Raw genomic sequence first — 25,094 nt, forward strand, 5'->3', positions numbered from 1 at the left:
TCCCACTGTGCTTGAACTCACTTTGACCTGTGAGAGAAGGATTTGAACGAGAGTCAAGGTGGATGAGAACCAAAAGTGACGTCATTTGATAAGAGAAGCGAGTATAGTGACGGGAGACTATGGGATTAGATTTTACCAAGTACTTCCTGCAGAGCCCATGGTCTAGCGGCATGTATGTGTCTGGGAAAGGAAGTCCCATGTGGGTACATATCATGTGACTACCAAAGCACATAATTGGCTATTCTAGGGTTAAAAAGAGGGGGGGATTACCGAACACCTCCTGAAGCTCTTGTTGAACCTTCCTCTGAACCTCTGGATGGGAGCCCAGCAGGTGAATGGCCCAATTCATGGCTGCGGCTGTAGTGTCATGACCCTGCAAGACGGGGGCAATAAAAATTACACCAATGATAAATCTGGAACACATTCCACATGGAGCGTGTGATAGTGGTTTTGACCTCTGACCCTGAACATGAAGGTGTCCACTTCCTCCTGGATGTCCTGGTGGGTGAGCTTGTTGCCCTCCTCGTCCGTGGTCTTCAGCAGCATGTCCAGGAAGGCCCGCCTCTTCCTCATTCCCTGGTCCGATTCGCTGTCCGACTCGATGTAGGCGATGTATTCCGCCCTCTCGTAGATGACCTGGGGTGTTTTCAGTGAAAACATTTGACATGTTTCTGAACATTGCAGATAGAAATATAATGAATAGAGCTGACAGGATTTCTCATTCTATCATACAGACAATCATTGATGTTCTACACAATACATTTCTATCTGAACATTCTGTAATGGTCATCCTTCTGAACAGGCCCTTGGCTGGATGGATGAGGTCTGATGGATGACAGCTTATATCCCTGGGTGCAGCTAAGTAGTCGAAAGCCCCTTTTAGATTGACTGATGACTCACATTGGAGGTGAAGGAGTGGAGGACCTTGAGGCTCCTGTTGTGCTCCCAGCCCTCGCCAAAGTAGTTGTAAAACAAGTCGGGCCAGAACCACGGCATCCTCTGTCGCCGTGTGATGATGTCACTCATCCTGGGGACAGTAGGAGGGATGCAAGGTAGAGAAAATTAGATTCATATGATGCAATTTGATTCCACTCTATTACCAACGAGAGAGAGAGAGAGAGAGAGAGAGAGAGAGAGAGAGAGAGAGAGAGAGAGAGAGAGAGAGAGAGAGAGAGAGAGAGAGAGAGAGAGAGAGATGGGACAGTGAGCAATGGTTGGCAGTCAATACCCTCTACTTCCAAACAAAACCGGGCATGACAACATCTGTTTGTTGCATTCAAGACGAGGACTCACTTGTACACACATCGGACATACTCTGAGTCATAGTTACTCTGAGCGTAGATTTTCTTCCCCATTGCAGTCTCTGAAAGGAAAATCATATGCAGAGATATTTATTGCAAGATTGGTAGCAATTTTGATATACAGTGGGGAGAACAAGTATTTGATACACTGCTGATTTTGCAGATTTTCCTACTTACAAAGCATGTAGAGGTCTGTAATTTTTATCATAGGTACACTTCAGCTGTGAGAGACGGAATCTAAACAAAAATCCCGAAAATCACATTGTATGATTTTTAAGTAATTAATTAGCATTTTATTGCATGACATAAGTATTTGATACATCAGAAAAGCAGAACTTAATATTTGGTACAGAATCCTTTGTTTGCAATTACAGAGATCATACGTTTCCTGTAGTTCTTGACCAGGTTTGCACACACTGCAGCAGGGATTTTGGCCCACTCCTCCATACAGACCTTCTCCAGATCCTTCAGGTTTCGGGGCTGTCGCTGGGCAATACGGACTTTCAGCTCCCTCCAAAGATTTTCTATTGGGTTCAGGTCTGGAGACTGGCTAGGCCACTCCAGGACCTTGAGATACTTCTTACGGAGCCACTCCTTAGTTGCCCTGGCTGTGTGTTTCGGGTCGTTGTCATGCTGGAAGACCCAGCCACAACCCATCATCAATGCTCTTACTGAGGGAAGGAGGTTGTTGGCTAAGATCTCGCAATACATGGCCCCATCCATCCTCCCCTCAATACGGTGCAGTCGTCCTGTCCCCTTTGCAGAAAAGCATCCCCAAAGAATGATGTTTCCACCTCCATGCTTCACGGTTGGGATGATGTTCTTGGGGTTGTACTCATCCTTCTTCTTCCTCCAAACACGGCGAGTGGAGTTTAGACCAAAAAGCTCTATTTTTGAATCATCAGACCACATGACCTTCTCCCATTCCTCCTCTGGATCATCCAGATGGTCATTGGCAAACTTCAGACGGGCCTGGACATGCGCCTGCTTGAGCAGGGGGACCTTGTGTGCGCTGCAGGATTTTAATCCATGACGGCGTAGTGTGTTACTAATGGTTTTCTTTGAGACTGTGGTCCCAGCTCTCTTCAGGTCATTGACCAGGTCCTGCCGTGTAGTTCTGGGCTGATCCCTCACCTTCCTCATGATCATTGATGCCCCACAAGGTGAGATCTTGCATGGAGCCCCAGACCGAGGGTGATTGACCATCATCTTGAACTTCTTCCATTTTCTTCTATTTTCTAATAATTGCGCCAACAGTTGTTGCCTTCTCACCAAGCTGCTTGCCTATTGTCCTGTAGCCCATCCCAGCCTTGTGCAGGTCTACAATTTTATCCCTGATGTCCTTACACAGCTCTCTGGTCTTGGCCATTGTGGAGAGGTTGGAGTCTGTTTGATTGAGTGTGTGGACAGGTGTCTTTTATACAGGTAACGAGTTCAAACAGGTGCAGTTAATACAGGTAATGAGTGGAGAACAGGAGGGCTTCTTAAAGAAAAACTAACAGGTCTGTGAGAGCCGGAATTCTTACTGGTTGGTAGGTGATCAAATACTTATGTCATACAATAAAATGCAAATGAATTACTTAAAAATCATACAATGTGATTTTCTGGATTTTTGTTTTAGATTCCGTCTCTCACAGTTGAAGTGTACCTATGATAAAAATTACAGACCTCTACATGCTTTGTAAGTAGGAAAACCTGCAAAATCGGCAGTGTATCAAATACTTGTTCTCCCCACTGTATATTTTTAGTTGATTTTATATGGCCACAAGAATGGGAAATCTTTTTAACCCAATGAGCCTTTGGACCCACTAGAAACACCCCACATCCAGACCCGGACCCACCACAGATGATGTCGAGGGCACAGAGGGTGACGTGGTTGAAGCAGTTGAAGGGGCCCTTGCCTGCCTCCTTGTCCAGCTTCTCCACCAGCACCTCGGCCTGCTCGTTCATCACCTCCAGGAACTCCGTCAGGATGGAGAAGTGGAAGGTGGGGGTGAGCAACTTCCGCCGCCGCCGCCACTTGTCCCCCGTGCTGGGGAGAGGGAGGTGGGGAGCGAGGGAAGGGGGGAGAAATAGAGGAAGACAGAGACAGAGGGGTGAGGGGTGAGGGGGACAGAGAGAAAAAGAGAGGGAGGGCGACAAAGAAAGGGTGAGGCAGACAGACAAATAAAGGGAGGGGAGGAAGAGAGAGGGAGATGCAGAACAAGTGACACAGAGAGAGACCGTGTGAGAGATAGACAAACGATGGAGTTCAGAAAATATGGAGGAAATGTGTTGACTGGAAAGTATTGCCGTTTCTCAGAATGTATTGTTCTTTGTCATAAAAAAAAAAGGAAGTGTTTTCCCAAGAATTGTCAAAGGCTTATCTAAGAATTCCAAGTTCCTATCTTGCGTTATAATACATATTTTCCGTTGTCTCAAATGCATATATACGTTTGATCTTTCTCAAATGAGATCTGTTTTGAAACACCCACCTGGTTAGTAGACCAGTGCCGAGCCAAGGGTGCAGGAACTTGTAAGCATAGGCCTTGTCCATATGAACAGGGTTGTTAAGAACCGTCTACAGAATCGAATAGAATAAACAGAATCAAATAGAGAATCAAACAGAAAATAGAATCGAATATAGTTGATTTATTTCTCTGAGGGAACGTTGGTCATTGGCATGGCATCATCAACAGACAGTTAACAGCAAATGCATAAAAACTTAAAACCCCAACTACTTATAAAAATAATTGTTAAAGTTAATTATTTTTGCTTTAGTAAATTATGTTTTTATGGAAAATTCAACTCTAGTATTGTATAGCCACGCCATTGTTTTTTACTGCTGATCAGTAATTATTTGTTATTCTTCTCTTACTTTTTGGGGGGTATTTTCTTAAAACTGCATTGTTGGTTAAGAGCTTGTAAGTAAGCATTTCACTGTAAGGTTGTATTCGGCACGTGACAAATACGTTGATTTGATTTAGTGTTCAATACAGTCCATGTTTGCATTGGCACGCTTAAACCCAATACAGCAGGCCAGAAGGGTTTGATATTTGATAGCAGTAACCATATATCGGTTGTCAGGCTACCTGTATGTGGTGTAATTACCACCTTATTTATGGAGAGTAGATTTCCATCTCCGGAGTGAAACGATGTAGTGTTCAGTAGGCAGAAATGTTGAGGTTTCAAAACAAGTGTGACACCAACTTGTATGTTTCACCATGTGTAAACACTTTGTAAAACATTCAGGTGTTATGCATCAAGTTGATTCAAGTCAATTCTTTGATTTAATAGCCTACCTCAATGGTTTCTGCATGGAACAGAAGGAGGGAGGGTACGGGTCCGATCCAAATCTTCAACAGTGGGGAGTCCCTGAACTGCTCTGTGTAGCCAATGACTTGACGGAAGAAATCTGAAACCAAAGAAAGAGAACTCTGAAGTCATTCACTAGTTCAGGCTTCTGACTATCTGAGGTAGATAGTAGATACATACAGTTGAAGTCGGAAGTTTACATACACTTAGGTTGGAGTCATTAAAAATCGTTTTTCAGCCACTCCACACATTTCTTGTTAACAAACTATAGTTTTGGCAAGTCGGTTAAGACATCTACTTTGTGCATGACACAAGTAATTTTTCCAACAATTGTTTACAGACAGAATATTTCACTTATAATTCGCTGTATCACAATTCCAGTGGGTCAGAAGTTTACATACACTAAGTTGACTGTGCCTTTAAACAACTTAGAAAATTCCAGAAAATGATGTCATGGCTTTAGAAGCTTCTGATAGGCTAATTGACATAATTTGAGTCAATCGGAGGTGTACCTGTGGATGTATTTCAAAGCCTACCTTCAAACTCTGTGCCTCTTTGCTTGACATCATGGGAAAATCAAAAGAAATCAGCCAAGACCTCAGAAAAAAAATTGTAGACCTCCACAAGTCTGGTTCATCATTGGGATTAATTTCCAAACGCCTGAACGTACCACGTTCGTCTGTACAAACAATAGTACGCAAGTGTAAACACCATTGGACCACGCAGCCGTCATACCGATCAGGAAGGAGACACGTTCTGTCTCCTAGAGATGAATGTACTTTGGTGCGAAAAGTGCAAATCAATCCCAGAACAACAGCAAAGGACCTTGTGAAGATGCTGGAGGAAACAGGTACAAAAGTATCTATATCCACAGTAAAACGAGTCCAATATCGACATAACCTGAAAGGCCACTCAGCAAGGAAGAAGCCACTGCTCCCAAGCCACCATAAAAAAAGCCAGACTACGGTTTGCAACTGCACATGGGGACAAAGATCATACATTTTGGAGAGATGTCCTCAGGTCTGATGAAACAAAAATAGAACCGTTTGGCCATAATGACCATCGTTATGTTTGAAGGAAAAAGGGGGAGGCTTGCAAGCCGAGGAACACCATCTCAACCGTGAAGCACGGGGGTGGCAGCATCATGTTGTGGGGGTGCTTTGCTGCAGGAGGGACTGGTGCACTTCACAAAATTGATGGCATCGTGAGACAGGAAAATTATGTGGATATATTGAAACAACATCTCAAGACATCAGTCAGGAAGTTAAAGCTTGGTCGCAAATGGGTCTTCCAAATGGACAATGACCCCAAGCATACTTCCAAAGTTGTGGCAAAATGGCTTAAGGACAACAAAGTCAAGGTATTGGAGTGGCCATCACAAAGCCCTGACCTCAATCCTATAGACAATTTGTGGGCAGAACTAAAAAAGTGTGTGCGAGCAAGGAGGCCAACAAACCTGACTCAGTTACACCAGCTCTGTCAGGAGGAATGGGCCAGAATTCACCCAACTTATTGTGGGAAGCTTGTGGAAGGCTACCCAAAACATTTGACCCAAGTTAAACAATTTAAAGGCAATGCTACCAAATACTAATTGGGTGTATGTAAACTTCTGACCCACTGGGAATATGATGAAATAAATAAAAGTTGAAATAAATAATTCTCTCTACTATTATTCTGACATTTTACATTTTAAAATAAACCGGTGATCCTAACTGACCTAAAACAGGGAATTTTTGCTCTGATTAAATGTCAGGAATTGTGAAAAAACGAGTTTAAATGTATTTGGCTAAGGTGTATGTAAACTTCCGACTTCAACTGTATGTAGGTAGATTGGGAGAGCAATGAATGACTGAATGATTGAGTGAGTGTTCGAATCTCCCCTCCCTAAACTACTGTCCTCTCCTCTCTCTTCCCGTCTCCTCGCTACTCTCTTCCCACGTCTCCTCTCCACTCTCAATTCCGGCGTTGAACTGCAGTGAAATCCCTATGAGGGGGTATGTGCCTTCAATCTCCTATATGGACTTCATCTCCCACCATTTATACAGGTAAATGCTGAGTAGCTGGTAGGTGACGTAGGTCAGCATTGCAAAGAAGAGGCTCACCCCCAGTTCCAAATTGTAAGCCCCCAAAACGATCACCATCTCTGGGTAGTACGTGGCATAAACATCCTCCAACTGGATGTCTGAGACCTGCTGGCTTCACCTAATGTCAGGTGGACTTTAATCCTGACCTGTTTGTCATGCACATGCATACACACAGAAACACTTAAATGTGCAAACAAACACACATACTGACAAATATTGAATACATTTGTGATGTTTCACTTGGAAAGATTCATTTTAGATGTTGCTTACAATGCTGCCCTGCACATTTATAATTCTCTAGAATCTAGATCGATGCTTCCTCTTTATGAAGTTATAGAAGAAGAAAAAAACATAGCTTTAATAGTAGCTTTTTAATAGTAGCTTTTCAAACCATAGCTTTAATAGTTGGTTGCCCATTCCTTGCCCGTAACGTTGGGCCCTCTAATGTATTTCACAGTCACAAGGTCTAATGCCCCGTATACATCTCATTACGCCATACTTCGTTTTCACGCAGTCTCGTCCTGCTACTGGACGGAGAGCATAGGGTTTCACAACGCAAGACAAGATGGAGGCTAGTCTCTCGTCAGAGATCACATTTATTTTGGGAGATTGCAAAATATGACCTTTTCATTCAAGACAGGATAAACATATTGTTTCAGGTGATAATAAAACATGTTTTGTCAAGTTACTTTTTCTCAACTTGTTTCTCTAACTTCTAGCTAGTCACGCTAGCGTACATATTAGCTAGCTAGCTAAAAGCAAGGCTAGGTTGACGATACTGTAGCTAGCAACCTCCACTTAATAATTATCAAAAACAAATGTCAGTACCATCACAATAAACTTAAATGAGAGGCAACAGTCATGTAATATAATTGGTTAACAGCCACTGTGTATTATTTAACATTACTATTAAAATATTATTCACTTATAGGAATGGGTAATTGTTTACAAGTTGCTAGCTATCCCATAAAGCCATCACCGAAAACCACATATTTTCATCTTCTTCTGTGGTTTGGTAATTTCCTGTTCTATTGACAGACTCTGGCTGCGCTAAAGACGACACAAAGTTGGGGAAAAAAGAATCGTATGCAGAATCCGTTTCGCAACAGAGCCTTCAACGCAAGGGGGCGCTGAGATAGCACAATGTTGCTGCTGTGATACCACTCCATTGCGAACGGACCCCATTGAAATGAATGACATCCGGCGCAACGCAATGGACTGCTCAGACATAATGTGAATGAGGCTTACAAGCCTCGTGCACACCAGTTGTGTCAAACTGTATGTGTTCCAGCAGAAGTCCATTCATTCCAATGGGAGGCAAATTCGCACAGTTGCGACTCATCTGCCAGACAAGGATGCAGTGCAGTGTTGTATGCATTGGAGTTTTTCCAACTTGTGCATTGCTTTGCCGTGCGGTATCAGGAACGGAAGAAGATAAACCACAGAAGAAGTTACTAATGTGTAGCGTGATCATTGTTGTTGTGATGCGCCGCATGGATTGTGAAGACGGTCACATTTACACGAGTCTCAGTACAGCAACAATGCAGGCAATATATTGGGTTTATAACTAGTCTCATTTCTAGGACAGATTAACAGGATTCACCGTTCAAATGGGAAATTTGATTCACAAATCTTTTGAATCAATGGATTTATTTTCTCTCTTGTGTTAACAAGTACTTCTTAAAGTTATTATGGAAAGGCTGGCATCATTTATGTCATCATGGTTTGAACCCAAATGTTAAACTAATAAAAGCAACCCCTTTTCAAAATACCCTTCTCGTCTCCCCCCCCTCATAACCTCTCCTCTCTCACCTCCGGCGTTGGATTTGAACTGCAGTGCGTTCCCTATGAGGGGGTATGTGCCTTCAATCTCTGGTATGGGCTTCATCTCCCTCCATTTATACAGATAACTGCTGAGTAGCTGGTAGGTGGCGTAGGTCAGCATTGAAACGAAGAGGCTCATCCCCAGCAGCCCCAACGTGTAAGCCCCCAAAACTATCGCCATCTCTGGGTAGTACGTGGCCTTAACAACCTCCGAATGAATGTCTGAGACCTGCTGGCTACACCTCATATCAGGTGGACTTTAATCCTGACCTGTTCCCCACTTTTCCCTGATATCCCGGCCTCTAGTTATGAATGATTAACCAGTTGGGAGGGGGTAAGAGGTAAACCTGGATGTTCATCAAGGGATAGTATTTTGTACTGTCATGCACGCACATGTAGTACACAGGACAAAAAAAGTATGAAAATGTATGCACTCGCTATTTATTGTAAGTCGTTCTGCTAAAAGACTAAAATGTAAAATACAAATGTAAACATGCACACAGACACAGACAGGTATAGATACACGTGCACACACACTCAGATGGTAACTCCCTATGATAACACAGCAACGTTTAATTCACAGCCAGTTATAAACCAAAACATGGTTAAAACTATAATTTTTATATCATGGATGGTCAGTCCTTGAATCCATAGCTATGTCTCTAAAGTTGAGTGGTTACATTTTCCAGCCCAATCAGATTTTTACCAAAACAGTGCCAGCTTGACCGCTTTGTTGTTGTATAAACTGCAGATTGCATCTTTAAAGTGGGGGGCCCTCCAAAATATTTAACAGTCACACCAGGTCTGAATAAGTTGCCGTGCAACGAATCTCCATACAGCAACAATGCAAACAATATATTGTGTTAATGAGAACAGCCTCATTTCTAGGACATTTGGGACAAACAGATTGAAGTGATTCACCGTTCAAATTGGATATTGTATTCACATATCTTTTGAATCAATTGATTAATTTTCTTTCTTGTGTTAACAAGTACTTCTTAAAGTTATTATGGAAAGGCTGGCATCATTTATGTCATCATGGTTTGAACCCAAATGTTAAACTAATAAAAGCAACCCCTCTTCAAAATACCCTTCTCGTCTCCCCCCCCCCCCTCATAACCTCTCCTCTCTCACCTCCGGCGTTGGATTTGAACTGCAGTGCGTTCCCTATGAGGGGGTATGTGCCTTCAATCTCTGGTATGGGCTTCATCTCCCTCCATTTATACAGATAACTGCTGAGTAGCTGGTAGGTGGCGTAGGTCAGCATTGAAACGAAGAGGCTCATCCCCAGCAGCCCCAACGTGTAAGCCCCCAAAACTATCGCCATCTCTGGGTAGTACGTGGCCTTAACAACCTCCGAATGAATGTCTGAGACCTGCTGGCTACACCTCATATCAGGTGGACTTTAATCCTGACCTGTTCCCCACTTTTCCCTGATTCTCTGGCCTCTAGTTATGAATGATTAACCAGTTGGGAGGGGGTAAGAGGTAAACCTGGATGTTCATCAAGGGATAGTATTTTGTACTGTCATGCACGCACATGTAGTACACAGGACAAAAAAAGTATGAAAATGTATGCACTCGCTATTTATTGTAAGTCGTTCTGCTAAAGGACTAAAATGTAAAATACAAATGTAAACATGCACACAGACACAGACAGGTATAGATACACGTGCACACACACTCAGATGGTAACTCCCTATGATAACACAGCAACGTTTAATTCACAGCCAGTTATAAACCAAAACATGGTTAAAACTATAATTTTTATATCATGGATGGTCAGTCCTTGAATCCATAGCTATGTCTCTAAAGTTGAGTGGTTACATTTTCCAGCCCAATCAGATTTTTACCAAAACAGTGCCAGCTTGACCGCTTTGTTGTTGTATAAACTGCAGATTGCATCTTTAAAGTGGGGGGCCCTCCAAAATATTTAACAGTCACACCAGGTCTGAATAAGTTGCCGTGCAACGAATCTCCATACAGCAACAATGCAAACAATATATTGTGTTAATGAGAACAGCCTCATTTCTAGGACATTTGGGACAAACAGATTGAAGTGATTCACCGTTCAAATTGGATATTGTATTCACATATCTTTTGAATCAATTGATTAATTTTCTTTCTTGTGTTAACAAGTACTTCTTAAAGTTATTATGGAAAGGCTGGCATCATTTATGTCATCATGGTTTGAACCCAAATGTTAAACTAATAAAAGCAACCCCTCTTCAAAATACCCTTCTCGTCTCCCCCCCCCCCCTCATAACCTCTCCTCTCTCACCTCCGGCGTTGGATTTGAACTGCAGTGCGTTCCCTATGAGGGGGTATGTGCCTTCAATCTCTGGTATGGGCTTCATCTCCCTCCATTTATACAGATAACTGCTGAGTAGCTGGTAGGTGGCGTAGGTCAGCATTGAAACGAAGAGGCTCATCCCCAGCAGCCCCAACGTGTAAGCCCCCAAAACTATCGCCATCTCTGGGTAGTACGTGGCCTTAACAACCTCCGAATGAATGTCTGAGACCTGCTGGCTACACCTCATATCAGGTGGACTTTAATCCTGACCTGTTCCCCACTTTTCCCTGATTCTCTGGCCTCTAGTTATGAATGATTAACCAGTTGGGAGGGGGTAAGAGGTAAACCTGGATGTTCATCAAGGGATAGTATTTTGTACTGTCATGCACGCACATGTAGTACACAGGACAAAAAAAGTATGAAAATGTATGCACTCGCTATTTATTGTAAGTCGTTCTGCTAAAGGACTAAAATGTAAAATACAAATGTAAACATGCACACAGACACAGACAGGTATAGATACACGTGCACACACACTCAGATGGTAACTCCCTATGATAACACAGCAACGTTTAATTCACAGCCAGTTATAAACCAAAACATGGTTAAAACTATAATTTTTATATCATGGATGGTCAGTCCTTGAATCCATAGCTATGTCTCTAAAGTTGAGTGGTTACATTTTCCAGCCCAATCAGATTTTTACCAAAACAGTGCCAGCTTGACCGCTTTGTTGTTGTATAAACTGCAGATTGCATCTTTAAAGTGGGGGGCCCTCCAAAATATTTAACAGTCACACCAGGTCTGAATAAGTTGCCGTGCAACGAATCTCCATACAGCAACAATGGAAACAATATATTGTGTTAATGAGAACAGCCTCATTTCTAGGACATTTGGGACAAACAGATTGAAGTGATTCACCGTTCAAATTGGATATTGTATTCACATATCTTTTGAATCAATTGATTAATTTTCTTTCTTTAATGCTACAAAGTAGTTCCTAAAGATATTATGGATGGCATAATTGAAGTCTTCATGGTTAGAAGTTCCCCAGTGCTAAATTGATAAAAAGCACACCCTCTTCAAAATACTCAATATTCTTATATAAAAAAAAATATATATATACACCTAACCTCTCGCATTACCTTTAAATGACAGAGCACTGCCCAGTAACGGGTAGCTTTGACTTATCCCTGGTATTGGCTTCATCTGGGTCCATCTGTGCAGAGCTGCTGAGGAACTGCCAGGTGAAGACGCTGGTCAATATGGTCACGAGTAAGACCAAAACGATCGAACCAATCAGCACCGATATCCACAGTCATCTTGGTTAGTTAGGTGGTGGTCCAATATTGACTCATAAATATACATTTGCTTCAGGGTCTCATTCTTTCACAATAGCAAACAAAAAGTTCTGTGTAATTATGGAAAGATGTCCAATCACTGACCATGTAATGCTCCTTGGTCAGTGGTTGGTCAGAATCGGGTAGGCTACCCCTACGAGTACCCCTGAAGTGATACTTATACAGTCAACTTGTTTAGGATGCAGGCCCCCTTGGCAAGCAACCGTGAGATGCTCTTAAAAAAAGGGTGTTACTTTTGTAGCGAATGAAGGGGGAAGAGCTATGATTGAAGCTTGAAAAAGTATCAAAATCAGGAAAAGGGGCCCACTTGCAATCCCCAAAACAAATAGGGTGGGTGTTGGACTTCCAATGAAGGCCTTGGACACTTTGGAATCCAAGGTGGGAGGGGGCCTGGGCTTGAACTAGCAGCCCGGCAGCGTAAGCGTCATTTGGGCCTCTAAGGTCTTAAGGTCCAGACCTCTTGGAAGTACTTTTTGATATCACACAAGAGAACATTTCAATCTTAGGATGTATTTTTATCAATAGTACATTTCCATACTCTATACCACACCAACTCAACTCTGGACCTGGGAGCCAGTTCCACTGGATTTTTAAAATTGTTCCCTTCTAATCAGATACTGATTTAGATCTGGGACACCAGGTGTGCACAATTAATTATTAGGTAGAACAGAAAACCACCAGGCTCCGGATCTCGTGGAGTAAGAGTTGATGACCCCTGCTCTATACTATTTCCAAACATTTCTGACACACATAAAGGACTCTGGCAAGGCTAGCCCTTGGTGGGCTAAAAGAGAGATCCGAATAAATAAACATAGTCCAATGTGTGTCCCCAAGCATATACAAATAGGGTAACATCATGTAGCGTATAATACAGAACTGATGGATTACTGACTGCTTATGAATGAAAATATGATCGTGTAACTAATAACCCACTGGTCAAAAACTGGTTAAATCAATGTTGTTCCCACGTCATTTCGACACCAAAAATCTATGCGATGACGTTGAATCAACTTGGAAACATTTATTTTTCTCCCCACCCAACTTTGAACCTAAATCCAATGACATGGTGAATTGTTTTTGTTGATTTGACATTGACAACTCAACCAATTGTAAATCAAAACTAGATTTTAATATTATGTTTGTGCCCAGTGGGAGTGTTCATTATCAATTGAACAAGGGGAGAAGGTTAATCTACCAGCTGTATCTCATTAGCAATTAGCCTGTGAATGAGGTTGTTACTAATATAAATCCAAAACACATGTGTGAGAAAGGACAGTGTTTATCCCTTTTTCCTCCCTTCCTTAATCCACAAACCCTTGAAGTAAGCCTCCTTCTTTCTTTAAATTGGGCAAAGTTTAGTTATTCCTCTTCTTTAAAAAAAAATTCAAGTTAAGGAATGTTTTAAGTGACCCAAATGCCAATGGCTTACTTTCAGGGTCCCATAGCTCCTGAAGTTAGTTTTAAGGATGTTGCCAGAAGCTGGCTAGTTTTTGGAATGCCTTTTTATTTTTTAAGTTATTCCTCAAAATAAAAATAAAATGTGAGAATGTCACATTTAAAACCTAGCTTTTTCTCGACCACTTGAGGGCAGAGGATTTAGGATTTCAGTTAATTTGTTTATTTTTTCACAAAGTTTAATTTTAACTAATAATACAAATGTCAAGAATCCAATTTTACTGAAAACTTTAAAGACATGCTGAACAGCATACAGATGGGAAAAAGAGTGTGTTCAAATATACTTGCAGTTCACTCAAATCAACACTAGGTGTCATGAGACAAATACAAAGAGATTTTTGTTGAACCATACTCTATTAAACAAAATTCGAACTTTCAATAAGTGTACAAAAGTGCTGAAACAAATATATTTAATATAGAGTTGTCCCAAACCCTTAACCTGAAATGACCTAATTAAAGCATTTCCCACAGTGGAAAAATAAGAATATGTAGGTTTGTTAAAGTTCTAAGTTCATCTGACATTTTGGTTATGAAGAGAACATTACATGGTTAATGTGTGCAATAGTGGGTTATTTTACAGTGTAGTTGTAATACTCCTGCTAGCAATACTAAAGTAACGCTGTAAAATAACCCTACTGTAATTGACCATGAAACCACATTTCAAAGCATTTTGTTAAGTCAGTGATCTACTCTGTCAGTGATCTGCAAATCACCTTGTAAATAACTACTCATTATGATTTGTAGATCAGTCAATGATCAGCGACTCAGCAGAATTGATGCTCTCAAACATGGCCAATACCTTCTACATCGAGGTCAGCAATAGACAACCCGCGAGCAAAAACCGTCCTTCAAGTGTTTTTTTGGGGTCCCCCAAAGTTATAACTTTTTTTGTTTTCGGTCAAAAAAGACTGAAGTCAAGAATTCAGCTAAACATGTGTTTAATTTAGGAAATCTGTTCCCAAGTATTCCTATGAATAATTTTTAAAAAGAGACCTGATCGTGTCTCAATGTAATCAACATATAAAATTGTTATTTTCAAATACAAATCACTTTTTGGGCTTAGATGTGGTCAATTTGCAGTGTATAAATATAATTACTGTATGTTCCGGCCCCCCGATCTAGTTGCCTACCCTGTTCTACATCAAATGAACCCGGGGTTTCTGTGCTAACACAGTTTTTAATTGCCAATACGCTGTACAAGTGACATTGTCCTACGTTATAGATCCTGGTCCTGTCCCCTAATCTTTTGAATAGGCTTGACGATCATATAACCAAACTCAAGGGTTAAAAATAGACTGTGCAATAAAACGGTAGCTACAACAAACATACAATTCCATGAAACAGTGTGGCAGGAGACGCCATGTCCTATACAGTATAGTGCGAAAACATGCTGGGTCCATTTAGTCAAATGTCACCTGTACAAATGAGTGCTAGGTCTAAGATATGTCTCATTTCCAAATCCACACTGCAAAAAGTTCAATCTAAGCAAGCCTAAATATCTTATATTGACTGATAATTCACTTACAATTAGTGATATGTTTTTTCTTTTTTTTTTTTTAAAAAAAGGATTTTATCAAGCTAAATGATCTAACGTCATTTAGCTTGGTAAAATCCTTTTTTTTTTTTTATCAATCACTCAATATTATAAGCTTAGATTTCACTTTTTGCAGGTTACTCGGCTACTGAAACTGTGCCACTTAGCCCATTAAGTCCACTTACTTTTTCGTTCAGCGGTTAAATGAGACTTGCAAAATTGCACACCTTGTATCCTCGACCATTGTTTGAAACCGCAGCATTGTACAGCATTGTACTTTCAAGTACACTTCCTTAAAATCTTAGCCACTGAATGGAAGCTACAGTAGTGCACACTGTTAACTTTACTCTGAACCATACAATGAGAGCAACAGTTTTGCACACTTTCCACACCCTTACACCCACTGTCATCATTTAAGAAATATAGCCAAGTATTACATAAACGTAATAATACCATCTGCAAGCGCAGGGCTCTCCAGAGGGTGGTGTGGTCAGATGTCCTGGAGGGCACACTGCCTGCCCTACAGGACATCTACAGCACCCGGTGTCACAGGAAGGCCAAGAAGATCATCAAGGACCTCAGCCACCCGAGCCACGGCCTGTTCACCCGCTACAATCTAGAAGGCAGAGACAGTACAGGTGCATCAAAACCGAGAGACTGATAAACAGCTTCTATCTCCAGGCCTTCAGACTGTTAAACAGTCACCACTAGCCGGCCTCTGCCCAGTACTCTGAACTTTAGTCACTGTTACTAGCAGGCTACCACCTGGTACTCTACCCTGCACCTTAGAGGCTGGTGCCCTATGTACAAAGTCATTGAACACCGGTTGCTATAATAATGTTTACATCCTGTTTTACACACTTCACATGTACAGTATACACTGTATTCAAGTCAAGGCATATCCTATAGAACTACTGCTGTGCACACCTTTTCTATTCATATAGTGTCCATACACACCATCAAATACACACCATCAAATACATACAGTATATATTCATATCCCAAACTCAGACATTTCTTTCTTTACATTTTGGGGATTTGTTTTGTATTGCTAGTTATTACTGCACTGTTGGAGTTAGAAACATAAGCATTTCGCTGAACCTGTGATAACATCTGAAAAATGAGTACATGACCAATACATTTGATTTGGCTTAAGTCAAATTTTCAGTACACCTTTAAGCATAATGGCATGGAGAAAGTTACTGCACTCGGTTGGTGGTGCTCAGGGCGACGCGGAGCCTCTGGTGGAAGGCGGGCACCCTCTCCCTCTGCAGGGGCCAGTTGAGGATGCAATGTGGACGAAGCATGCCCCTGCGCAGGAGCAGACAGCGGGACAACTTGTAGTCCTGCACGTCCTCCAGGAAGACCAGCACCACCGAGTCCCGGCTGTCCTCGATCACCTGGTGCAGGGCGTGGTGGGCCGTGAACCTGAGGGGAAAGGGAGAGAATGGTAGGAGGTGAGGGGAGGGAAAGGAAATGGGAGGAAGTGGTTTTCAGGGAGAGGAGGGGGGGGGGGGGAAGTGGGGAAACGCGGAGAGACAGAAGAGGGCATTTGTCAGAGAGGGCAAGTAAAAGAGGCTCAAAGTACAGAAACATAACAGGAATAACATTTCAGATCTCAATCATATACATATCATTTACACTTATCCAGAGTGATGTGCAATCAAATCAATCAAAAGGGTGAAACATGAAAAGTGCTAGAATAAAATACAATCAAAGTTTAAAAAATATATATAATCAATGAATGGCAACATTTAACACTGGTTTATACTGTACTGTTAGAGCAGCTTTCAAGAACACAGATTAAGCCAATAACCTCAACACTTCAAGGGTTTAGACAGAAACACCTGCCTTGGATCAGTGCTGTGTAGATCCTTTAAATATGCATTCTTCACTTAGACATTCTTTGAGCATTATGGTCCATAGCCAAAAAAAGGGTAACGAGTTCAGAATAATAGCATTTTACATTTATGTAATTTAGCAGACGCTCTTATCCACGGCGACTTGAGTTGTGAGTGTACTTACATAGTTTACACATTATAGAATCATTATTGAACTCAAATATTATTATTTTTTCGATGAAGAAATGGTTGTCCAGACGCTAAGAGAATTTTCTGTGTAAAATGTTTTTTTTTACTGCTTGTTTGGGTTTCATATCTTCTTCCAGAAATACCTAAACTCACTTACCCACTTCACACAATCTCCACTTCCCCTGTATGAGTAAAACTTGTTCAGTTTAATTTTAAAACAGAACAATTATGGTATTATCACTATCATAACACATTAAAACGCCTGAAATAAAGACTCCTGCAGATTTTCCAACCACTGTCCTTATCAATGTTCTCTTTTCCATGACCAGTGACCACACATGCTCTACCAAAGCTTATGTAACGTGAATGTTAGAAAAAATATAACAATATTAATTTTACTTACTGTCGACACATGGGGTCTTCGAGAAGAGTTTCGGTGACCACAAATAGTATTTTTCTGGACCTTCTCATATTCTCCACAATGGACTCCAGTCGCGAATCACCTGGCACTGCATCTCGATCCTGCAGATAAAATTTATACCCCTGTTCTTTCTCTAAGGGGATCAAGCTTCGATCCACCCAGGTTTTATCCTTTGCAACATGAATGACGTACGCGTCGTAGTTGAACTCTCTCCTCTCCCCGGAACTGGCATCGCTCAATCCGAGTGTACGGTTGATCAGAACTTTCCAGTAGAACTGAATCCTCCAACCCTGGAAGCGCACTAGGAGTGAGGTCACCATTAAGGTCAGGACCGCAGTGCTGGTGAGCACGTAGAGCGCCTGGAATGGTGTCATGTCCAGGCAGGAGAGCCTGTCGAACTCCATGATCGAGCGGTTGTAGTAGGCTTGCGGCGTGTTGCACACATATTCATCCCTGAGGCCCGGCACACTGGCGTTTGATCCGTTCAGCCACACCACAAACCACAGGATGCTCTCGCAGGTGCAGTCGAACGGGTTCTTCTCCATGACCAGCTGGCTGAGGTTGGCCAAAGCCGGCCCAAACACTTCCTTCCTCACCGACGTTATTAGGTTCTTCTGGAGCCGAAGCACCCGGAGCGACCCCAAGTCGTTGAAGACTGAGTCCTTGAGTTGGTTCAGGATGTTCCCACTGAGGCTGAGCTCTTGAAGGTTGGTTAATCCATGAAGGGCCTCCTCGGGGATCTCATCCAGACCGTTGAAGTCCATCTCCAGGGCAACAAGGCTGCGGAGCCCCCTAAGAAATAGCACCGGCCCACCCGGGTTGGCACTCTTCCACAGCCGGGCCAAGTTGTTGTGCTGAAGCTTCAGCACCTTCAGATTCTCTAGTCCATCCAGAAGATCAATTCTGATGTTGGCGATGTTGTTGTTGCTGAGGTCCAGGATGGTGAGGTTGGACAGCGGCTTGAACGGAGAGGTATTCATATACATGGTGCTTGACAGAGCTCTCCCCAGCATCAGGGTCCTGAGAGCGGGGACATGGACGAAGGACATAGGGCTGAGGATGAGCTTCTGGTTGCCGTTAGAGAGGTAGATCTCCTGTAGCTGGCCCAAACCCTGGAACTCTTTTCCCGTCAGGGTCTGGGAGATGGAGTTGTTGCCCAGCAGAAGGGTGGTGAGATTGCCCAGGCTGGAGAAGGCTCCAGGGTCTAGACGGGAGATTTCAGTGCGTGTAAGCTTTAGCGTAAGAAGTGGTGAATGTGCGAGGGACACAAAGGTCTGGTTGGTGATGATTTTGAGCGACATGCAGCTGGTCCCGCTCAGGTGGAGTTGGCGGAGACTCATCAAACCCGCAAAGGTGAGCACCGAGATGTTTCGAAAGGCAGTATTCTCCATGCTCAGGCTCTCCAGTGCCCCTAGTGGCTGGAAGGAGAAGTCGTCGATAATAGGGTAAGAAGAAGTGTGACTCTTCACCAGCGCCATATTCAGGTTGAGCCGTGTCAGATTCCCCAGCCCGTGGAAAGTGTTCTTAGTCAGGCGCTTGATGTTGCTCTGCTCCAGAGAAAGAACTTCCAGCATGGGCAGCCACTGGAAAGAACCATCCCCGATCTTAGCTATGCTGTTGTGGGATAGATCCAAAGTAGTGAGGTGGGTCTTCACCAGGCCTTTGAAGGTGGTGTTGTCTAGTGTAACTAGCTGTGTCTTCTGAAGGAAGAGGCTGCGGATCGCTGTCCCAGAAAGCTCTGTACAAAGTTTAGACGTGAGCGAAGGGCCAAGTTTGCTCCCATTCATGACTAACTCATGTATGCTTGCAATGGGCTTCAAGCAATCAGGCTCAAACTGCAAGGGAAAAAAACACTGATTAGTTGCTGATTAGATGCTGCACAAGATGCTGCCATAGACTGTAGATACGTTGTCAAAAGACCTTGAACCTACTAATTCCTACTTATTTGTGGTTCAATCAATGTTGTTTCCATGTAATCTCAACTAAATTACGTTGAACCAACGTGGAATAAACGTTGAATTGACGTCTGTGGCAAGTGAGCTGTCGCATTATTACAACCTTTCAAGTGAGGCGTTGAGTGATCCAGTTTTCACTACCATTGTATTTTTCTGGACCCTGCCTTGCTCTGTTCCTCTTTTGCCTAATTTGGCATCCATTAGTTTAATATGAAAATGTTGGTTCAAAATGCCCTCGATGTTAATTTGGTGGCTTTGCACTATGCCTAGAAAATAAGAGAGGAAACACTGAAGGGATCTTGACAACATAAAAAAAGGTGTGATTGGTTGAGCATGGTTCTTATTCCTAGTGTCAGCAGCTGAAATCATTAACATCCTTTCATTTCCCATTTCACAGGATCTTTCGTACCTTTGCTAGAGTTGTTAGATTCGACAGGTGGAGGACTCGTAGGGATGAGGAATTACTGAGAAAATTGAAGTCATCCTTTTTCAAGGTTGATATGCTGTTGCTAGACAAGATGAGAGTCACCAGGCTTGGAAGCTGAAGGTAGGTGCCCAACTTGGCTGTCTTCAGGTCATTTTTGGACACGTCCAGCAGTGTCAGACTCTGGTGAAAAATGGAAAGATATTCTAAGAGGGTTTGAGAGAAAATGTAACTGAGACAACTGCAATCAAATCATAATTTGTCTATGGTTTAGGCTTAGGCTTGAAAGAGAATAACCCAAATCCAAATCATTGGATGGTATATGAAAGAAACAAAAAAAATGGTCCCAAAATATTGTCCTGAAGAGTCAAGAGCATCCCCCGCTCTCTCATCTGTATCATCATCATCTAGTACTGTATATCATCATTATCAACACATCCACAACCCCTGCCATCCTTGTCTTCACCATGACACCAGGCAGATCCCTACCTGTAGGGCAGCAAAGGGCTCTCCCTGTAGCTTCAACCTGTTGCCAGCCAGGTTAAGCTCTGTCAGATTGGTGCAGTTGCTCAGGTCCTTCTCCGTCAGCCGATGTACCTCGTTGTGCTGCACGGTCAGTGTCCTCAGCAGGCCCAGGGTCTGACACAGGCTGTCCTCCAGCTTGGTGAGGCTGTTGAAGCCCACGTCCAGGTGCACGAGCCCTGGGTAAGTGGCCAGCGATGCTGGGGGTAGCTCCACCAGCCTGTTGTGGGAGACATCCAGGCCGGTGATATTCCATGGCAGGTTGGGAGGTATCTCCTTGAGGCGGAGGTGGCTGCAGTCGGCCCGGCCGTTTCGCACCTGGCATTCGGATTTCTGGCGCTTTTGAGAGGCGTGGCATAGGGTAGGGCCAGTGATGAGGTCACCCAGATTGACAGCCAATAGAATGAGGATTATATCTGGCCAATTCATAGCTTCAGATGGTTTTAACAGTTTTTCATAAAAACTGCAAAAGAAATGGATAGGTATATAGTAAGTAAGCAGAGCTATATAAAGAGTTCAATTATTTGGCAATGAATATTTGTGAACAGGTTTGGCAACATATGGTGATTTATCATGAGTCATCAGAGAGAGAAAACAAACATAGCTTCTCCCATTTAATATACAGTTGCACTATCAGAGCCATTGTGTCATTTTGCACACAAGATTATCACAATCTACATTTTGATAAATTGAAACAGTTAAACTGACAACTGCTGCAAAACTCTGCAGAGCAAAAATAAGATACACATTGGCTACAGAAACCTATTTCGATTCTAACATTTGAAAGAAGAAAACAGAACCTACCAGATGTCGTTTATTGAGACGGAGAGTGTTGCTCGTCAGTCATTTTGAACGTAAAAGTTGCAGAGTTATGTACACAGTAAATCCGAGGAAGCATAGAAGCCTTTGAGACATGAACAGCTGCCGTGTGGGCGGCTGCAGTGTTGTGGGAAGTGAAATGACACGTATCTGCATATCTATAGCAGTGCGTTGTTCCGTCAGGCTACGTGCTGGCCCACAGACAATTTCTTCAAAAACGAAACTGGCAAGGACCCAAGGTTTGTGGGTACAGTTGGATCTTTGGCTGCCACTTTCGTTGTTGGCGGGATGTCATTGGAAAGAGGACCCAAACAACTGTGCAAACCTTTTAAAGGCATCACCTTTGAACGTTTCTGGTTCATGTCCGGGTCTGTGTAGGTTATGTTAATGTACTTTAATAGACATGCAGTTATCAGTCATAGAAAATATGAATTATGTTTAGAAGATAGTTTTCCGTAAATGTGTATTTTTTTTTGCTCACTGTTAGGACACTTGAAGTAAGCCTATAGTGAAACATGTGCGTCGCTTTCATTGCCCATCCAATTACACAAGAGTCCTAGTGAAATTGATAAACTGTCTAGGGGCCACTTTCACAGACTTCACCCACTATAAGCCTAGCTTTTTGCCTTTTGATTTAAAAAAAGCTATACATAAATTAAAGCTATAGTCTGCGATTGGTGCATCAATTTGTTTACTTTTAAACTAATGAAATATTGATTATTGAATAATATAATATGTAAATGCCAAATGACCTTAGTTCAACTGAACACAAAATATAATGGCTATTATTAATTCTAAGTCCAAAAATGGACCAATTGCAGACTGCAGTTTTAATAATATTTGATGAACTTAATGTCAATGACTTGTTCAGCCTTGTGATAACTGCAAAGCTCACTAAACAGGGGCGGCAGGTAGCCTAGTGGTTAGAGCATTAGGCCTGTATCCGAAAGGTTGCTGGATTGAATCCCCGAGCTGACAAGGTAAAAATCTGTCATTTTGCCCCTGAACAAGGCAGTTATTAACCCACGGTTCCTCAGTAGACCGTCATTGTAAATAAGAATGTGTTCTTAACTTCTTATGGCTGGGGGGCGATAGTGGCGATAGTGATCAAGCAAAAAGTTAATTGGAAAATGTGTAAATAAATGAATAAAATAAGTAGGTTGCGTAATAGAACATGACTCAAGTCAGAGTCACCCAGTAAAACACTTTTTGAGTGAAAGTCTAAAAGTATTTGGTTTTAAATATATTTAAATATCAAAAGTAAAAATAAAAATAAATCCTTACATTAAGCAAACCCGACAACACCCTTTTCTTGTCCTTTTAATTTACAGAGGCACACTCCAACACTCAGACATCATTTACAAACTAAGTATGTGTGTTTAGTGAGTCCGCCAGATCAGAGGCAGTAGGGATGACCAGTGATGTTCTCTTGATAAGGGATTTTCCTGTCCTACTAAGCATTCAAAATGTAACAAGTACTTTTGGGTGTCAGGGAAAATGTATGGAGTAAAAAGTACATTATTTTCTTTAAGAATGTAGTAAAAGTAGTTTATAAATATTATAGATAGTAAAGTACTGATACCAACAAAAAAAATCTACTTAAATAGAGAACTTCAAATGAATTGTCTAAACAAGAAACTGTTCCATTACAACAATCTACCATTTCCTTAAGTCTATTTTCATTTCCCTTTTTGGTCCATTCTTTGTGTATCGGGATTTCCCCCTCAATCCCTAAAATAGAGGTTTATCCCTTTGAAGAGTAGAGTAAGACAAAGAGTAAGACAAAATTCCACAATATATTCCAAAATCAGCATGGCTATGAATTCATCTGAATCAAAGTAGTCTAAAATAGTTTGGTAAATAAACATAACTCTAATTTCTCCTTTGTCATAGTCTGAGATTTCGAACTTCTCTGTGGTACTTTCGCATCCCCATTCACACTGACTAATATGAATGAAGTTAGTTCAGTTGAATTTACACAAAATTACATTTAAGGAGTTTGTTTGGCTACCAAACGTTCTGGATTTCTTTCTCTATTGCTGACCAGGAAGTGAAAGTAGACCACATTGTGAATTTACAGAACCCAATGTTTTTTTATTACCATCCGAATCAGAGGTATTGTGTCGACAAAGAAGCAATACAATCTCACTCCTCGAGCTAATCCATTCCCCCGTCTCTAGGAAATCCAACAGGTTTGTGTCAAATCTAGTGATTGATAGGGGAGTCAACTATGCTATCCACTTCTCAGCACAGGTTTACTCAATTGACGAAGGGAGCACACCTCCGCTTTGCCTGTCTTAGAGCTGTAATCACCAAGATTCTATAGGCAAGTGGGTTTCAGCGCCATCCATTCTGAAACATTGGCATTCAAATCTCAAATAGACATTTTTGTTATAGTCCTGCACAAACACACCTGGTTCAACTAATCATCAAGCCCCTGACTTTTTGAATCAGGTATGTTAGGAGTGTTAGAACTTGTAGTGGCTTCCTTACCAATTGACTATAGCCATTGCCCAAGCCTGAAGCGTGGCTGTTTCGGACGCATACAGTCCACATTTCGAAGTTCCCAAAAGCCAAACGGCAAAACATTCAATGAGATCCAGGGATATGGTGCAACAACAACAACAAAAAAGGTTAATTCTTCTTATATATAACACAAAATTCTTCTCCAATCAACTTAAAGCATAGCTTACTTGAAATGAAAATAAATAATATGGTTTATTTGTATGTATCTATCTATGTATGGTCAAAAGACTATAACGCTCCCGAGTCTAACTAGGATTACAGTACCTTCGCCCACGAAGGCCCAACTTCCTGCCTTTATCCTATCACTAACACACTTACCGCAGTTCAATGAATGGGCAAGAGGGGGAGCCAAAACCTAAGGTACACTAATGCCAAAGGAATATATCTCAATCAGGTAAATACAGATCATAAAGGTACGTACCTAATATATTTTTTATTCATATTTCATATATTTACAAATACATACATGGAGCTCTGTATGTTCTGTCTTTAATACAAATATGTCTAAATCGGCTCTAACAGTGCTAGTCTGGAACAAAAATTTGGAAACCATGTTGAAAACCATTGCCACAGAGTCGTAGATCTATAGATTCTAGACTGTATTGATTGACTTATTTACTCATCGCATCGTTGCCTCAGAAACAAACCAAATAGGGAAAGGATCCATACCTACCATATCTACCATACGATAGCTTGATTGAAACATAATCTTTTGGATATACACCCATTGATTCTTGAGGAATATAGCTTACAAATGTCTCATGGTCTTAGTTAAACTGCCTACCTGCATTAGAACCCAAAACGCAGTGGTGTAAAGCACTTAAGTAAAAATATTTGAAAGTACTACTTAAGTCGTTTTTTGTACTTTACTATTTATATTTTTGACTACTTTTACTTTTACTTCACTACATTCCTAAAGAAAAGTATGTACTTTCTACTCCATACATTTTCCCTGACACCCAAAAGTACTCGTTACGTTATGAATGCTTAGCAGGACAGGAAAGTGGTATAATTCACACACTTATCAATAGAACATTCCTGGTCTTCCTTACTGCCTCTGATCTGGCAGACTCACTTAACACATGCTTCCTTTGTAAAGGATGTCTGAGTGTTGGAGCGTGCCTCTGGCTATCCGTAACTTTTTTTTTAAAATAAAGAAATGGTGTCATCTGGTTTGCCTAATATAAGGGATTTGAAATGATTTATACTTTTACTTTTGATACTTAAGTATATTTTAGCAATTACATTTACT

At 41.7% G+C, this 25,094-nt stretch overlaps 2 protein-coding genes across 4 annotated transcripts in view; both read right to left on the minus strand.

The window, feature by feature from the left end:
• The window catches only part of LOC139579022 (cytochrome P450 4V2-like), a 62,814-nt gene extending 54,049 nt beyond the window's left edge, over nucleotides 1-8,765 (minus strand). For both annotated transcript variants that reach the window (XR_011675663.1, XM_071407232.1), the window contains exons 1-8: nucleotides 8,492-8,765; nucleotides 4,583-4,695; nucleotides 3,776-3,861; nucleotides 3,143-3,333; nucleotides 1,294-1,363; nucleotides 901-1,027; nucleotides 463-636; nucleotides 271-373 (exon numbers count right to left, since the gene is read on the minus strand). Coding sequence is in view for 1 of the 2 variants with exons in the window: in XM_071407232.1 (XP_071263333.1) it covers nucleotides 271-373; nucleotides 463-636; nucleotides 901-1,027; nucleotides 1,294-1,363; nucleotides 3,143-3,333; nucleotides 3,776-3,861; nucleotides 4,583-4,695; nucleotides 8,492-8,750 (1,123 nt within the window). In the remaining variant the exon portion in view is untranslated. The remainder of the gene's footprint in view (nucleotides 1-270; nucleotides 374-462; nucleotides 637-900; nucleotides 1,028-1,293; nucleotides 1,364-3,142; nucleotides 3,334-3,775; nucleotides 3,862-4,582; nucleotides 4,696-8,491) is intronic.
• A 155-nt stretch (nucleotides 8,766-8,920) lies between these two features.
• tlr3 (toll-like receptor 3) lies at nucleotides 8,921-21,648 on the minus strand. Of its 2 annotated transcripts, XM_071407230.1 has the most exons (6): nucleotides 21,302-21,648; nucleotides 20,465-20,960; nucleotides 19,961-20,158; nucleotides 17,579-19,431; nucleotides 16,319-16,573; nucleotides 8,921-15,761 (listed from the first exon to the last, which is right to left on the minus strand). In XM_071407230.1, the coding sequence occupies exons 2-5, from the start codon at nucleotides 20,924-20,926 to the stop codon at nucleotides 16,345-16,347; spliced, it is 2,742 nt and encodes a 913-aa protein (XP_071263331.1). In that variant the 5' UTR covers nucleotides 20,927-20,960; nucleotides 21,302-21,648; the 3' UTR covers nucleotides 8,921-15,761; nucleotides 16,319-16,344. The 2 variants fall into 2 exon arrangements, with proteins under 2 accessions (XP_071263331.1, XP_071263330.1); XM_071407229.1 differs by having other exon boundaries at nucleotides 8,921-16,573; nucleotides 21,302-21,646.
• Between the last annotated feature and the right edge of the window lie 3,446 nt (nucleotides 21,649-25,094).

This window comes from Salvelinus alpinus, chromosome 6 (assembly GCF_045679555.1).
Source record: "Salvelinus alpinus chromosome 6, SLU_Salpinus.1, whole genome shotgun sequence".
Classification (NCBI taxonomy): Eukaryota; Metazoa; Chordata; class Actinopteri; order Salmoniformes; family Salmonidae; genus Salvelinus; species Salvelinus alpinus.